Below are 16,615 nucleotides of genomic sequence, written 5' to 3'. Positions count from 1 at the left end.
ACGCTATATATATTTCTTTTTCTTTGTAGAAATGTTTCATCAACTCTGCGTTTCTCGGTACAAATTATCACATTGTAATTATGTAAGCATATTCATATCTAATTCTTTAAATTCAAAACTTACGTCATTTAAACATAAAATCTACTAAGCCATTACGTATAAAGAGCTCCTAATTTTTAGCGCGCATTAAATTTTATTCAAATATTTAATTTGATTTAATTAAAGGATTAAAGTTTATACTGACTTTATTAAAAACCGGCTAAATCGAAGTAATTACGCGTAATTTATGCGTGAATATAATAAATCTAGCTTCCGACCGTCATCGTTAAACAACCGGCGCGTCTCGCCGGCTCTCTCTTGAAGACATTTAAGTACCCTTGTCCAGTTGCAGGTTCCTCGGATCGAACTGCTCGTCCTGCAACAAATCAAGTCCTTTGGCCCTGGTAGCGTGTTGTTGACCAACTCCTCGAGCTCCGCCATAAACTGGATATAGTTGCTGAATCTTGGGGTACTGCTGAAATACCGCCGGGACCTTGTTCGTGGCCGCTTTCGCCGGCGGCTCCAACAAGATCAGACCTCTTTGAAGGGGCGAGGCAGTCGCCAGATCGACGATCTTGTGCCTATTCGTCGTCGCGGTCTGTGTTTTCGTTGTCGCGATGACTTGAGTCACCGTGCTGGTAATCGGGCTCGGTGTACTTCTACCGCGCGGCCTCGACGTGATCAAACGCACGTCCCCGATCACGTTATTAGGCCCTCTGTTGAGGCCTCGCGAGGTCTGAGCGGTGGGCTTGGGGCTTGGTCGATTGGCCGACTTGCCGTTCTTATGCTGACCACGAGCCTTGCCCTTCCTCTGAGACTGAATCTGCGCGTTCACCACGAAAGGCGGGCTCAGGCTGCCGGATTTGTCAGACTTGTGCTGCGCCTGCTTGCCCTTCGTCGGGACGTTTTGGTTCTTCGAGAAAGCGGTCTCGCGCGGTTTCACCAACGGCCGTCTGGGCATGCTCATGCCAGCCGGATTGTAAAGAGCGTACTCGGTCCGATCGGGCAGCGTCGCAGTACCGTAGAAGATCAGTGCCCATTCGTGAAGAGTAGCGCGTCCTGATCCGGTATGCGTCCGAGAATGCAGCGGAAAGAAAGCGGACGTAACGATTAAAGGAGAGATAGAAATGCGGTGCGATGTTCACTGGCGTTATTAAATAATTATAGACAAAGATAGTGTATGGGGCAAAATCATCGAAAAAATTAAAAGATTACATCTTGGTCAAATATCCATCGTTAAACGAATGATAGCTCGATACAGCCGCCGCGCGAGATTACGCGTTACTCAGCGTCTTAAAAAGAGATAACGAGAAAGCTAGGGTAGTATTACGGGGGATTTTGTAAAAGTCTTTTCGTTCGTATAAGCACGTCGTGTTTACGGGCGATGGCGAGATACGTCCACGGAGTATGTGCGATAGTAAAATAAACAACGAGATGGTTTAAGAGCGACTGAAATATCCCGTGATCCTCTCATTTCCCGAAACATAGTCACGTCGTTACACAATAATGGATGCGCATTACAGTTCTATGCTATATAGCTTCAGGGGCGCATAAGGAAATTTATGTAACCATCGGCCTTGATTAGCCGACGAGGAAACAGTTCGAAGTGGTTTTAACGCTTGTACCTTACTCGAGATCGGCTGCGGCGAAGCTCCTCTCTGCTATCTGCCGTTAAAGGTAAAGCAGGAGTGCTTTTGCAGTAGGGTTCTGCTGTGTGCTCGAAACCGGCAATTATCCACCTCCGGGGATAATGCACCTTCTTAGGTAATCGCGTGCGCGAATGGGGTTTACGTAAGAGCCCTCCCCGTGGCGTCCTAGACACGAACTACGAGAATACCGTTGATCCCGCCGACCGACTCCTCGGCATTGCATTGCAGAATGTGCATGCAATGCTAGGTATGTAGAAGCTATTCCACCCTGATATCACGCGTATGAATGGATTAATCCTTTGTGACGCGATTTATCTCTACAATTGTGGGAAGAGAAATTTCGCGATCGTGCGTTAAGAAAACAGATTTCTTTTACGCGCATTTTACTCGTTTGGATGTGAGAGAGTTGCTAGATCAGTGTCAATATCAGCTGATTTCTTGTCGGCACTTCCGACCGACAACTGACAGAGAACTCAGTAACCGTGACCTTATGACAGCACTGCTTGGACACTTGGAAACTATTGTTACGACGAACAAGGTGAAATCCTATTTGAAATTTAGATCAGCGAACGGCGTCTCTGGTGACTGAGTCTAATGCCGGCGTAATCTCCATGAGGCTTGTCTTTGACATTCTAATCTAAGATTATGCTTCGCGCGAGCGTATAATACTTTTCGCAGGCATATGAATCTGACGCTGATTTGTATATTTTAAATAATGATTAAAAGATATCATTTTAAAAACAGATTTGCTTTAAAGCAAGAGAATTATTAAGAATATTAGAGAGCATAATTGAATCTATATTAATGCTCTTGAATTAAAAAAGATAGTCTTTTTTTATATATCTTGAAAAACTGTAATCTGATATTTTGATGAATATCGTAAACAATTTTCATGTATCGGAAAATTGCGTAAATCTAATTAATTAAAAGCAACAAAATTTCAAGATCTTTTTACAAATTAGAGAAACTGTAGATGAGATGAAAAGATTTAAATTTTACGAAGTAAGCACAACTCTTCTAATGCTAAAAATAACTGTAATTATTTACTTATTTTTCCGACAAATTACTCAATCAAATAATTTTTCGAAGTATTAGTTTTCACAATAAATGGTTTAATTAACTGATTTTAATATGCTTAGTGTCTGATTAGTTAATCTTAATTAACAGCAATGAACACCAATACATTAAAGACATAGCTAATTTCAAATCAATATTATATGAACTAATCCCGTATTAAATCACTCGTCATTTAAACTCGTTAATTAAACATCCTTCAATGATATACGATATGGTGTGATTAACTTACCGAGATATCGACCCTCATTGTGAATTTCTAATTTCCAGGTTCCATGCGGTCTTTCTCCCCATGTGTGCACCGACATGAATGGCCATTGGCTGAAGCCGGCCTTCGAAACGTCGTGCGGTCTCTTGGCGAGAAGAGTGCTCTTCGTGCCCTGAGGAGATGTTAGCTGTATCTGAAGATCCCCTCGTCTTGCTGCCATCAGCGATACTTTTGCCTGCAATAAGCGTTTCATTGTGCCATTATTATAAATGATGTATATTCTTCGTATGTATTATTAGCACTTACAATTCGTTACGCATATCTTGATACACATAAACCAAAATTAGTAAATTCTCAAATTGGTGTTATAATATTTCGTTAATAACTTAATGTTTATATCTAATTTTGCTAATTAGTTAACAAAAAAAAAAAAAACGAAAAAATATAGAGTTTACGAGATAATTTTGCACTGTAACTAATAATTTTATAAGAGCAATTAACTTAATTGATTTAACTTCTTTAATATTGTATTTTAGCTTCTTTAATAACTGATTTAAGCGGTCCAGTAATTACGCTTCACCGGTAGATACAGTAATTAATATATCATAAATTAATTTGTGCAACGAAATAATTATTATGTAATGAAATAATTATTGGGCGTATTATAGTTTATCTCTTCTATAGACGGTGTAAAATAATAGTATACATCCAGTAATGAAAAATAAATTGATTTTTATTTAAAGGAAAGATAAAAAATTCTACTGATTCAACGTCAATTGGAAGAACATCGTTCTCAAAATTATTACTCGGCGTTGTGCTTCATGGCCGACACGAAATCCGCTAATTAGTGATGTCACCTGTGAGTGACGTGCTCAACTTACCTGAACGTGCTCGAGGAAATTAACACCGCTGCACTCCTTGACATGTAAGTCGAGAACCAATTGGCTCTTTGGCGGAATTGTCCTAGAAAGTAGATAAAATTCGGGTCAAGTGTTTAGCTCGCGCACAAAATTCTTCGCGAAGTATATTTTTACATGAATACATTTTTATAGATATTACTATTGCCGATTTTAAATCATCGCTCGATTAACTCGGTCAAGTATTATTTATGCCTCTTCTCGCATGCCCTTTTTTAGCAGTAACGCGACATTATTTCAGTAATAGTAAATTAAATAGAAAAAAAAACCATTTTTATTTTTGATATATCAAAATTAAATTTATGTTAAAATTATATCATCTGCGTTATCTTGTATAAATAAAAAAATATTTGTACATAAATTAAATAATTAAAAAATTTCTAAACAAAAATCTAAAAATAATCATAAATACTATAACATTTGCTTTTCAAACAACGACTTTTATTTGAACATTATTTTAAAATATAAATGAATATTAGATCGTGTTAGAATAATTAATTACTTTGAAACAAATTATTTTACATAGAATTGAGTACAAGAGATTTTTATGCTTAATTGTTTTAGAGAAGCTTAACTCCAAAGTTATAAATTATGTAAATTCTATTCATTTAATGCAAAATGCTATCTGTCCTGACTCGTTACAACCCTCGACGGTACAAGTGGCGTATTACACGTGATTCAGACGTGCTATTTCAGGCGAATAAAGCCCATTTGACGATAGCCGACATGCTCGAACGAATTTATAATCTACGAGAAGCGTGTTTGCTCATTTAAGGACAGATAATGATCCGTACAGTCAAATCAAATTTCGATTCTCCACATTTTCGAATATTTTTCTCAAGGTTGATGATTCTCTGTACAATTGTCACATATCTTTCTTCTTCTTTATTAACGTATCAATACTTGGAATAAGACATACTGATTTTGAAATTGCTCTCATTTATTTAACAACCCAATTTAAGAGCACCTACCTGCCTGTGTGTGGCGCTGATACTTCGCATTTGTGTTGCTCTGGAACAGTTCTCCATCTTCTCGCTAAGCGTACCATGGCAGTAGCGTCCATCAACCCGTAACCGAAGCTATGGCTCACTGTCAGACATAAAATGCGAGCCCGACATTGTTAAACAATATTTTATTTCAATTAATTGTGCTAAGTAGATATATTTGAATAAATATATTTAATTATCGATTTATTAAATAGATTGATTATAGATAGATTAAAAAATATTTTAATAGAAAATATAAATGTTTATTAATTACATTACTTCTAAATCTTTTTTTTTTTTTTTTGGGTTGATATAATGATTTAATTCACTTATTAACGTATCATCACGTAATTTTACTAATAATTCTAAGAATTCCTTTGTTTTTCAGACAATTCTTTAGAGTCTTGAAAAATTCTTTCTCTACCAAGAAATCGGCGAGTACTCACCGTTTCTACCGACACCGTTAACCACCCAATCAGGTGCCTGCAGGTTCGCAGGTTTGGCAGTCCTGACCACAATGTGTTGCATATCCCTCCAAGTGAGATCTCTGTTCGCTTCTAAGGCGAGGGCGCAAATACCGGCCGCCAATGGTGCCGACGCGGACGTGCCCGTGTGGCTGCTCGTACAATGATGATGCAAATCCGTAGTGACGACCTGTTTCTCGCCAGTAGAGCCCGAACTGTAAGTGGTAGCGAGAGTGGACGAGCACGCCTCGCTGTACCAGGGCACAAGGCCGTTCTCGGTCGCGCTGCTGATGGACAAAGTCCAAATGCTGTTGGTGTAGCCGTCACAGTTGCAATTGTCATGATCTCGACCACCGTTCCCGGATGCCCACACGAAGATCGAGCCCTTACCACTGCGACCCTAACGATTGATTAAAGGCTTTTTAATCCGTGCGAAATAGACTATATATATCAAACTTAATAACTTGATTTTTGCGCTATAATATTTAGATCCTTATAAAAATCTTTAAAAAAAAAAAACGGTCGGGTAGTTTCAGACCGCGGAATTGAAAAAGCAGGATTTAACGGGCATATTCAATGCTGCGAGCTAAAATGAATCTGACAAGTTTACCACTTTGGGTACTTTAGATGTGGTCGAATTTTTTTTTTACTGGTACTTGAATCTGAGATGCTCGGGACGCTTAAGGCGCTTTAGAAGTTTAAGACACTTTGCATGCTAAAGCCGTTTTCTCTGCGCCCGTAGACATACAGGATGATTCGGAACGAAACCGTTATTAGGAAGTCGATGAGATTGGATGTTTAGCGTTAATAGTCTCCGTAAGGTCGAGACTAAATTGTCTCAAGCTCGTAAGAAGAAACTTTCCAACACTATATACATATATGTGCTCTTGTTCAAAGATTAAAACGGGAATTTTGAAAATTAAATTTCTGATTTTCATCAAAATGTTGAGGACGATTCGTATAGCACTTTAAAAAGAATTTTTTCGAGAAGTTAGCGAATGAATTAATCACTGATACAAAGATAATATATAATTGTATAATAAAAAATTGATAATGATAGGCACACACGAATTCTTTCTCGATGAATATTCTTTAATTAAATAAAAGTTAATTGACGTTATCACATCATATGTAGATTTTGTTATTAAATTGCAAATTTTTCCTTTACAAATATTTTGAAATATATTGTCCAGTGTTACTCTAAGATTACAGGAACTCTCTGAATATTGAGGCTAGAGGTGCGGCTGGTCCGGCTATCTCGTGATAAGACCAGACACCGTGTGCTTAGGTAACGTGTAGGCGTGACCACGAACTCTGAACTCTCTTTGAGACCCGACGTTAACTAATTCAGTAATATAGTGCTTGAGCCTTTGATCAGAAAAGCTATTTAATCGAAAATAAGGCATTGACTTGGTTGCATCGGACATCTTAGACGCAATTTGTATAATCATTATTAATTAACTGTGATATTACATTATATCTTATATTTTACAATGAATTTATATCTTTTAAGAATATTTTTTTTTTTTCATTCAAAAAAAATCTTTTTTTAAAATATGCAGATTAATAATTGTATAATATAAGTATATATACAAAATTATGTAAAATATATATATATAAGAAATCAGGATGTGCAGGAATTAATCCAGTTTGACGTAAACTATATAACGTGCGCATGTTTCATGCGATTCTATCGGCTATGTATGAATCCTATAGTTAGTTACGGTTCCATTAGCCCCCAAGGGTGATATTATCGAACCTGTGAACAGGCCCTAGAGAGAATGCAATCATCTGTATGTCGAATATAAGATAGTATATAATCCGATACAGTTACAAAGGAAATTGTCGTTGCACTAAATGTCTACTGTGCAACTGTGCGCGAGACCAAGCCGCTGCTAGGATAACGTAGCTCGACATAATCAGTACCATTTGTATTTTAGCTGATTAAATCATAATATATTAAATAATATAATGTAAACTTATCACGTCCTTTAAAATATAGAGAAAACGTATTGCCGTACAATCCTTAGAGAATAAATATTCATTAAAATATTTATTATAAAAAATTAGCTTAATTATATTAATAGGATAATATCCCGCAAATTTTTTTAATTGTGCTAACAATTTTAATTCTAAGTGCTACATACAATATTAAATAGTTATATTAAAAAACAGATTTTTTAAATTTTCGTCTCTCTAATAACAAAAATTGTAATTAAAAAAATATATATTTAATAAATACGCGCAATTATATATATCGTGTTACGTAAGTTCATATAATACATTTATTATAATATAACGTTAATTATATTGTATTAATATCTCTAATTAAATTAATGAAAATCTAGATAAAAAATATAAAGGAAACTTTTTTGTGTGAAGATTGGCGCAATGACAATTTTTTGTAATAATCTCGGTTCTAACTCTTCAAAAAGTTTAGCTCGTGTATAATAAAAATCGATTCCTGAGAATACAGATATCGACATCGTATCTTATTGCTTGGAATATCTGAAAAGAGATCACAAAAGCTATCTTGACGGAATGACAGTTATTTAATATCACAGATGTTTAATATTGCTACCGGGAAAGAATCTGAAACATTGCTCATTTTATTACTCGTTGATCCCATTTATGAATGCTCACCGGTTATAGTAACCCTTACAATATGTAGAAACGTTCACGTTATTGTAATATAAGGAAAAGCTATAGTTATAACTGATGTGTTTTAAAGTTACGATTTTATGATTTTATTTTAAGTTTGTTTTATATATGCATCAGTTCTGAAAAAATTTTTTAAACTGTTATTCAAGAAAAATTGTCTTTAATTGTTTTTGATTAATATAATTTCAAATATATATATATTTTTTTTTTCTGTTAATATAATTTCCTATTTATATATTTTATATCTTTTCTGTTTGCTTTTTCTGCCACAATTTTCGTCATCTCCTTTACAGTAAACAAACGCAAATTTACGAATTAGCAATTCACCGCTTATCGCCTTGGAGACTATTACGCTCTTTTATAAATTTTGGTGAAAGCACTGCGTGACCATTTCCTCGATATGTTCCGCCAGTTGCCATATATTTCAACTAGTTTTGCATCGACCATATTGACATTTGCATATATTTTACGGCTACGTCGTCGTCGCCGGCAGTAAGTTTAAAATGGTAATACGTTCTAACGCGGCTCGAGTCGGCCAGTCGCTTAAAAGCACCCAATTAGAAACTTTCTGAAGGCTGACCTCTCTCGCCGAGAGCGAGTCTATTAAACCGGGTCTAGCTGGAGGAGTTCGTCGTCGTTGCTAATTGAATTACGTCTGTCATCGTTCCGTCGACGATTCTGTCGACGCCTGTGACACCATCGTCGAAAGAAATCAATCATTTGTGGACGTCAAAGTGTGATCAATCAAGTGACAATGCAGAGGATATTATTAACATAACATTATACTTTTTCTTTATCTTAATTTTTTCATTCGTGTCGCATAGATATAAAGGGCATTACCTATTGTACGTAAGTTATCAATTTATCAAAAACTCTAATGAACCAGCACTGACTATTCATATGATTTAAATAAGCTAAAATTAATGATATTTGAGAACAATTACTATTTCAAAAATAAGTTTTGCAGTGTAAAACAGCTTTTAATTATAAAAAAGTTAATTAGAACCCTCGGTATTTCGAATTATTGACAACTACGGCTATCGCAAAATAGGTCACTCGGTTCACACGGATAACAGAAATGAACAGTACCGAGGATCTTTACCAAAGTTTCTCAACAGTTCTTGATGGCTCGTCTTTAATGCTAAATGTCTGCGCTTTAATGATCGTTACTTGAAGTAGAGGTTCTCTCAATGCTAAAATTCACCGTTTTAGAATCGCGATAAAGAGATGCCGCGAACGCGATCGAGGAGCCGCCGCCTCTGCACGAGGCGTATACATCGAGATGACAATGGCTATTGTCGGCACTGAAACTCGGAAGATCTCAGAGGATGCTTCTGCGCGTGATACATTTGTGCGAATTTCATTTCGTTCTACAACGCGGCTGTTCGGATACGAGCATACGAATCGCGTTAACAACAAACAGATGAATTTTTCCTTCTCGTGACAAACGAGGTGCGAAGAAGAGCAATGAAATATTTGCTTATCTATCTCTGTATGTGCAATAATATTATCTACACTTTTATAACATTATGATAATCAATATTAAAAAGTTGGAAGAGAATTTTTGTTTTTATAAAAATATGCTACATTTCTCTCTCTAAATAATTTATTTATAAAATTTTAATTACTTAGTTTAATTATTTATAAAAAAAGTTTGACATTTTATTAATAAAATATATTTAAGAGAAAATATAGATGAAAAATATATATCGAGGAGATGTAGTAAAGTTACTGTAAATGAATGTTTATAATTATCTTGTAACAATTGCAAAACGAATTCGCGTTTCATTGAACGAATTTCGAAGAAATAATAGCGAAGCTTACAGTACTTAAAACAACTTCTTCTCCCGCTTGTTTGGTTTTACAAGGAAAACCATTAACAAGTTAAACGTATTCTTTTGGTGCGAGATATAAGAAATTAGGAGGACGATAATTGAACTTAGGAGTTGGTTAACTCCAATCACGAGAGCTGTTAAATTTCTTTCTTACTCTCGAACAAAGATTTCAACCGATGAGAGTAATTCTCGAGGAATTTCGATTCGTAGAAAAATCATGGAAGATCGGAACGTAATGATCTCCACTTATGTGCGAACAGTTTCTCGCTTCGGCATTTCAGTACCGCAACGTTGTATTAGATAGTTTATCGATCGACCTTTACTATTTTCACACTTACATTAATCTTCCAAGAGTTTTTTTTTTTTTTTTAAAAGGATCTTCGATTAAAATTTTCAATTAAAAGTCCTCAAATTAATATCTTTATCTTAATCGATAAAAGAGAGATTTCGTAGTTCGAATATTTGATTTGAGTTTTATAATCGATGTTTTTGTATGCAACGCATTAACAGAACACAAGCGTTGTAATACCAAGCTGGAAAATTCCCTGCAGCTTGACGTTTGAGAGTCAAGGAAGCGTCTTGAAGCAACCTAGAAGCTTCCGTTTCGTACAGGGATACCTTGCGGCTAATTGCATTTACCTTGTCATAACGCAGGAAATTATAGCGAAGAAAATTGCAGTCCTAAGTGGATTACGCTACTACATCGAAGTTTGAAGCTCCGAGAGAAACGTACGGCATACTTATTTTCAGATCGTCAAAGACTTAAAAGATATGGCAATTAATAACGAAAAAGATATGTTAATTAAGATTATAATTAAGAGTAGCCTCTTCATTTTTCGATTAGGCAATTAGCGTTTAAATAATGTTGGGACGTTTGCGAGATACTCCGACATATCTTGAGTAAATCTTTCGCGAGTAAAACTATTTTTCTTACGAGAAATAACATTTACTCTCGGCTGCCAAAAGTCGAAAATAGATACAATCCATTTTATTCGATTTTCGTATTTTAATTTCAAGATTTAAAAACATCAAAGATCCAATAGAACTGTATTAAAAATTAATTAATTTAGAAAAAAAACTCTTGGATTTAATTTATTTAATAGCGGCTAAATAAATCTGTGAAAAAAGTAGTAGAATTTCCAATGGTGAACACTCACTTTGGTAATTCCCTCGATAAAAGCTCTGGTGGCAAGTTCACCGGGACCATCCACAGTTTTGCCGTCGTCATCCGGTCCCCATGACGCGCTATAAATATCGATGTGTTGAGGATTTAGGCTCAAGGATCTTGCTTCAACGGCATCCGTCACGTCGCCGTCTAACATTCGAACACCTGTACATGAATGAAAAGCCAACATTATATGATAATGTAATGACATATTGGCTTTTTTACATAAAGGATTTTACGCATGTATATTGTCTATTATGTGTAATATTCAATATATATACATATATGTATATCAAGAGTCTTCCATCACATGATTAAACTGCATGCATTTCATGTTTGTGTTAATTATCTCGCACAATTCCCGCGGCTCGTGGAACGGAAGATCCAATTTACAAGATCGAAATTGGGCATTGCGTATCGATTTAGATCAGTCCCGAATGTAACAGACGTAACATGTAACAGACTATTGCCAATCCCGATCCTAATTCGAAAATGATGCCGTCTCGCAATATCAATTTCGCATATTACAGACACACGTCGCTCGCAGTATACACGTCGTTATTTCAACACCAACTTTGCTATTGCTAATTGGAAATAGAAGTGCGAAATTTAAATACAATAATTACTTTGTTGAAATAAAACTTATATTTCTGACGAGTCAACATTAAAATATTTTCTTTCCTTATCTCTCTCTCTCTCTCTCTATCTCTCTAAATTTGTCGATATCTTATTCTCATCTTATTTCAAAATTATATATGTATAATAAAATTTATGTAAAATAACAATTAAATTTTTATATTTTATTCGTGCAATATAATTCCAGATGTTGTAGAAAACGTCGGAGTTGTTAAAATAAAAATCTACATAATTCAACACACATCTTAAGTTACACATATGTAGAGAATTCTACATGTACAGAATTCTAATGTACAGAAAGTCCTTTTAATTCTCAATGTACATGATTATGAATGTTAAGTAATGCTTTTCAGAATACTCACCACCCACGCCAGCTCCAAAAGCAACACCTACGGCACAGAGAGAATTGTTGGCAGTGGCTGCGACCTCTCCGGCGCATCTGGTGCCGTGTCGATTGCTATCTACCAAGTCGTACCTTGGCATCGGGTCCTCGTCGTGACTGTTGACGTCGTAACTCGCTTGCGGATCCTGTAACAGAAATCGTCAGCGGTGTCAATTAAAATTCATGCATTTCACGATGAATCTCGTTCGCGTTATTCCGTTTCCACTTCGATATAAAAACTAAGACTCGCGGACAGATAAAAATTTTTTTTGAGATGAAACAATCATGAAAATAAGTAACGATAAAAATATATGTGATATATAACAAATTGCTTGCACAGAAAAATTTTGGAAGCAATTTATATTAAGAAATTAGGTTTATAGAATGAAAAATATTTATAATAAGAAAATAAAAAATTTTTAATTAATACAATTTTTGCAAGCAATAATATAATTTTTTCTCTTTATGTAATAAATTTTATTTCAGATATATTTATTGATGAATATTTTCGAAAATTTTTTCTCAATGCAAACACATTCGTGTCTGTGTGTATATCCGCGTACTGCGTAATGAGAAATATAAATGCGAAGGAATATACACGCAAATCCGCGTAATCAAAGCAGCGACTACTGATTGATTAATGCGATTCACTTTCTATTGCGTGTACAGATATCTCTCATTCAATGTAATCATCCGCGAATCAATAATTACTCGTCATATACATGCATATCCCATGTTTGTATTCTGATGTAACCGATGTTTGCTGTGCATCCGCGATACGCCTTCATCTGCCACACTCTATTGTGTATTTCACCGGAGTCTTTTTCACATTTCTTTTTTCTTGCCTCGGCAAATATAAAATGCATTGGACTGACATACATCCCGTGATATTAGGCAAGTATTAAGCGCCTGCGTTTTTGCATATTCGTATTAATTTAATCAGAGAGAAAGCTACTTTATATAAAATTACTGTAACAGCCGTAAAAAATTACAAAATGCAGTTTACTCAAATATAAATTAATTTCAGTTTGTATTATTTCACAAATAGACGCTGAATGTGAAATGCAACTACACGCACACATCACCTTTTAATATTAAAAATGTGTTCGCGCCATCTATTTTGTTCTGATAGTAGATTTTACCCAAATTAAAAAGTCGATTAATTTTTAATAAAAAAATATTAATATACGAGATACGCTAAAATACTCACATAATTTTTAAAAAGATCTGGGTGATCTTTCTCTAATCCATCGTCGAGAATTGTGACTACAACGCCATTCCCAGTAATTCCCTCGGCCCAAGCACCCTGCACGTTCATGTCCAGTCCCTTTCCTCTATTCTGAAAAAATATTATCCAATATTTCCGACATCCAACTTTCGACCGACAGCGTGGGTCTCCATCTACGATACAAATGTCAACGCTTTTTCTGAGCCGATATTGATCGAGCTGGCTTATTTTGTATTATTTCCGTTGATCGTATTATATAATTCTTTCAAAAAAGTTATATAATAAAATGCATGTAAATATAGATATTTTTACATTTATTGATAATAGTAACAGAATGCCATTATGGCTAATCGTAAGTTAAACGTAAGCCTTTCAATTTGAAAATACTGTTTATACGATGCATTTTTTGCCATACATACAATTATAAAATTAAATGTTAAAAAAATACACATTACTTCCTAAATTTTTCGAATTATATTTTTAATAATTTAATTATATAAAATTATATCTATATATATTTATTTATCTATGCAATTAATCTTATCACATATAGAATAACGTGCTCTTGTGATTGTAAAATCGCTTACCAGATACCACATTTGAGGCCACCTTTCGTCATTTAGTATGGATAGTATATTGGACGGACGTTTGATTATAAGATCTCTTTTGGTACGCGATTTCACTCGCTGCTGCTCCGCTCGATGTACTCTGTAGTCTTTCATTAGCCTCTGATGCACTTCGAGATGCGGCTCTGTCGATCTCTTCGGCACGGATCGATGCTCCATGTGGAACCAATCATCGTTTATCTGTAACAATGCGAATTGTTCTGTATGAATACCGTGAAAACATCGTCCCGATTTTCATTATTTCGGATCAGTTAGACAAAACCAGCCAGGAGCCGGTTGTTCATCGGCATTCAATTAGAAGTTAATGATCGTGAACATTACCAGTAGCGACTGTTCATTCGCTATTTTACCGTGTTCCTTAATTGTGCGCAATTTCAATGAAGAGGGGAAAAAACGAACGCGGGTACCTAGATAGGTAGCAATTTTGGAGTCATTGGAGCGATGTATCGATTTTTTTGTGTGTATTACATGTTCATTAGATAAACGTAGGAGAAAAAAAGATTATTAAATATATAAATCAAATTTTCGTTCGGAAAAAATATATGCAACTCATGCCTAATATTATAATATCGTAAATTTTATTAATCTCATATAATAACTTGTTCAATATCTTGGACGAATAGCTACTTCAGTGTTTGAATATCAAATTATATTATAAAATCGTAATATGAATTAATCCAGTTTTATATGCAATGATATTATGCAAGCCCAGATCGAGAGAACATAAATCTTCATAGATATATCCTCGGATAATGTAAAATCTGCCATCATTCTGCATTAATTATCGAAATTGGATTAACGCCAATTTGCGTTTTTATTTTTTTCCTCATTATTTTCGTACGATATAGACAAGATAAATGCTTGCTAAATCCTGAGTCGCGTTTATTAGGGCTGCGAGATATATCATCCTCCGACAGAAATGAAAATGTATACCGGCCATAAAACAACGGCGTTTGATGTGCAAGTTTGTTCCACCGGGTACAAAAATAAGGGTGTACGACGAGAGGGTGAGATAATGATAAACGTGAAAAGTTGGAGGCCAGCTGCTACGAGCGGACCTCTTTTGCAGCCGTCTCGGGTTACCCGAGTTGCATTTTTTCATTTCCGCGCCTCCCTTCCTGCGCTTTTGGATGTCGACTATATATTTCACTTGCAAAGAAGCTATTATGCTGTTTCTTATTAATATAAATAAGGCAGAATAAATTGAACGGGTACTTTGCAAATTCTGTTGCAGAGAATCTCAATGTTCTCGTCCTTTTAGCGGGATTAAATGCTTGTCCAGAGAGAACTATAACAGTAGATATTAGTCAATGTATTATTTTTTCAATATTACATTTATTGGAAATTGTATAAATTGAAAAGAATATTTACGAAAATAATATTTTATTAAGATTATATATTTAAATCCAAAATTGTCTTTCAGATGCTTTGCAAATATTTACCATATTAAAGTTTTTATTTATATATGAAATATAAAATATGTGTAAATAATGCAAGTTTTAGACATGCATAAAGTCAATGTCGTTTGAATCCATCGATGCTTAATTTGAAACGATAAAGTAGTCTTCTAGAGATGCTCAACGATGCTTTTTGCAAAGATGCTTTTCCAGGTTTTGGCCGCGAACCACTCTGCTCTCGTCCATCTTCGTCGGATAACTTTTCTTCTCGGCAACTGGCCACTTGGATGGACAATAATCGGGCGGACGGCACGGTCTCTTCAATCGCGAAGAAAGTTCGCCTTGGTCGGCATCGAGCCCGAATAGTTTCGACAAGATCGATCGCATTTTCCCATCGCGCGGTTGTCGCAGCTCGACGATCCGCGGAAGACAAGGATCGAGATGTCCATTTCCCTTCTGGAATATCTTTAAGCGAATTTTGTATCTCTGTCGGGTCCATCCGTTAGACGACTTGAATCTCTTTCTCTTCCCTTCCTCTTTATCCTGCGGTCGCGATTCCTGTTTTTCGATTTTCTCACAGACGGACAAAGCAGCTTCTTGCTTCGGTCGCGCGTCTACGTCAGTATCCGACGACTCGTGATTGACGCCGATACTCGGCATCTCCTTGATGGAAGGACACTTGCTCAATCGATATTTGAAGCTCGCCATGCTGGGATTGCAATCGCTGACGTCTGGCGTAGTGAAATCTTTTCCCGGTTTCTCGACGCAACGACCGCTCTTCGTCAGCGGAAATTGCTGGACGACTCTTGGCTTCTTTCTGTTAACAAACGCAGGAAGCGTCGAAGAAGAGGCGAATTTATCTTCAAAAGAGATCACACAGCGCGATATACGCTTTTCCGATACACTCTTCGGCAAACACGGCGTTATTTTCGCCCTGGTGTCTGTCTTGTCACATCCATTTTTACTCGTATTTTTCCTGCGATCCTCATGAATATCTTGAAAAGATGACGTGGCATCTTTCGTCCAAGACTTCCACGGCTCCTTCCGAGGAACAAAAATCATTGGCGAGGGTTTAACAGTGGGTGTACGAACTGTCTTGCTTGAGCAATGATTGCAATAAGATGGCGGATTCTCACTCCAATGTTGATATCTCGGTGGCGGAGGATCGGGTTTTATCTGCTCGTCAGTATCTGACACAGAACACGGTTTTGACATTTTACTTTTCATGGGAGAAATTTTTTTCTCACTCGATGTACATATTTTTTCGGAAAATGAAGGTTCTGCTTCAGAACATTGTGTAGAATGAGCAGCCCCGACTCGTTTCAGCTCGTCTATTGTCATTTCTTCC

The 16,615-nt window shown here is 35.9% G+C and overlaps 1 protein-coding gene across 2 annotated transcripts in view; it reads right to left on the bottom strand.

Annotated features, from left to right (window-relative positions):
* Positions 1–16,615, bottom strand: part of LOC115236688 (furin-like protease 1) — a 216,999-nt gene that overhangs the window by 26,831 nt on the left and 173,553 nt on the right. Inside the window, exons 3-11 of one of the 2 annotated variants that reach the window (XM_029809291.1) lie at positions 13,832–14,050; positions 13,227–13,355; positions 11,997–12,162; positions 10,991–11,163; positions 5,320–5,737; positions 4,859–4,976; positions 3,852–3,933; positions 2,995–3,205; positions 376–1,098 (exon numbers count right to left, since the gene is read on the bottom strand). In XM_029809291.1, coding sequence (XP_029665151.1) covers positions 376–1,098; positions 2,995–3,205; positions 3,852–3,933; positions 4,859–4,976; positions 5,320–5,737; positions 10,991–11,163; positions 11,997–12,162; positions 13,227–13,355; positions 13,832–14,050 — 2,239 coding nt within the window. The remainder of the gene's footprint in view (positions 1–375; positions 1,099–2,994; positions 3,206–3,851; positions 3,934–4,858; positions 4,977–5,319; positions 5,738–10,990; positions 11,164–11,996; positions 12,163–13,226; positions 13,356–13,831; positions 14,051–16,615) is intronic. The other variant, XM_029809292.1, reaches the window with a different exon arrangement.

The sequence above is a fragment of the Formica exsecta genome, unplaced genomic scaffold, assembly GCF_003651465.1.
Source record: "Formica exsecta isolate Colony F162 unplaced genomic scaffold, ASM365146v1 scaffold26, whole genome shotgun sequence".
In the NCBI taxonomy this organism is placed as follows: Eukaryota; Metazoa; Arthropoda; class Insecta; order Hymenoptera; family Formicidae; genus Formica; species Formica exsecta.
This window is presented reverse-complemented; position numbering and strand designations above follow the sequence as displayed.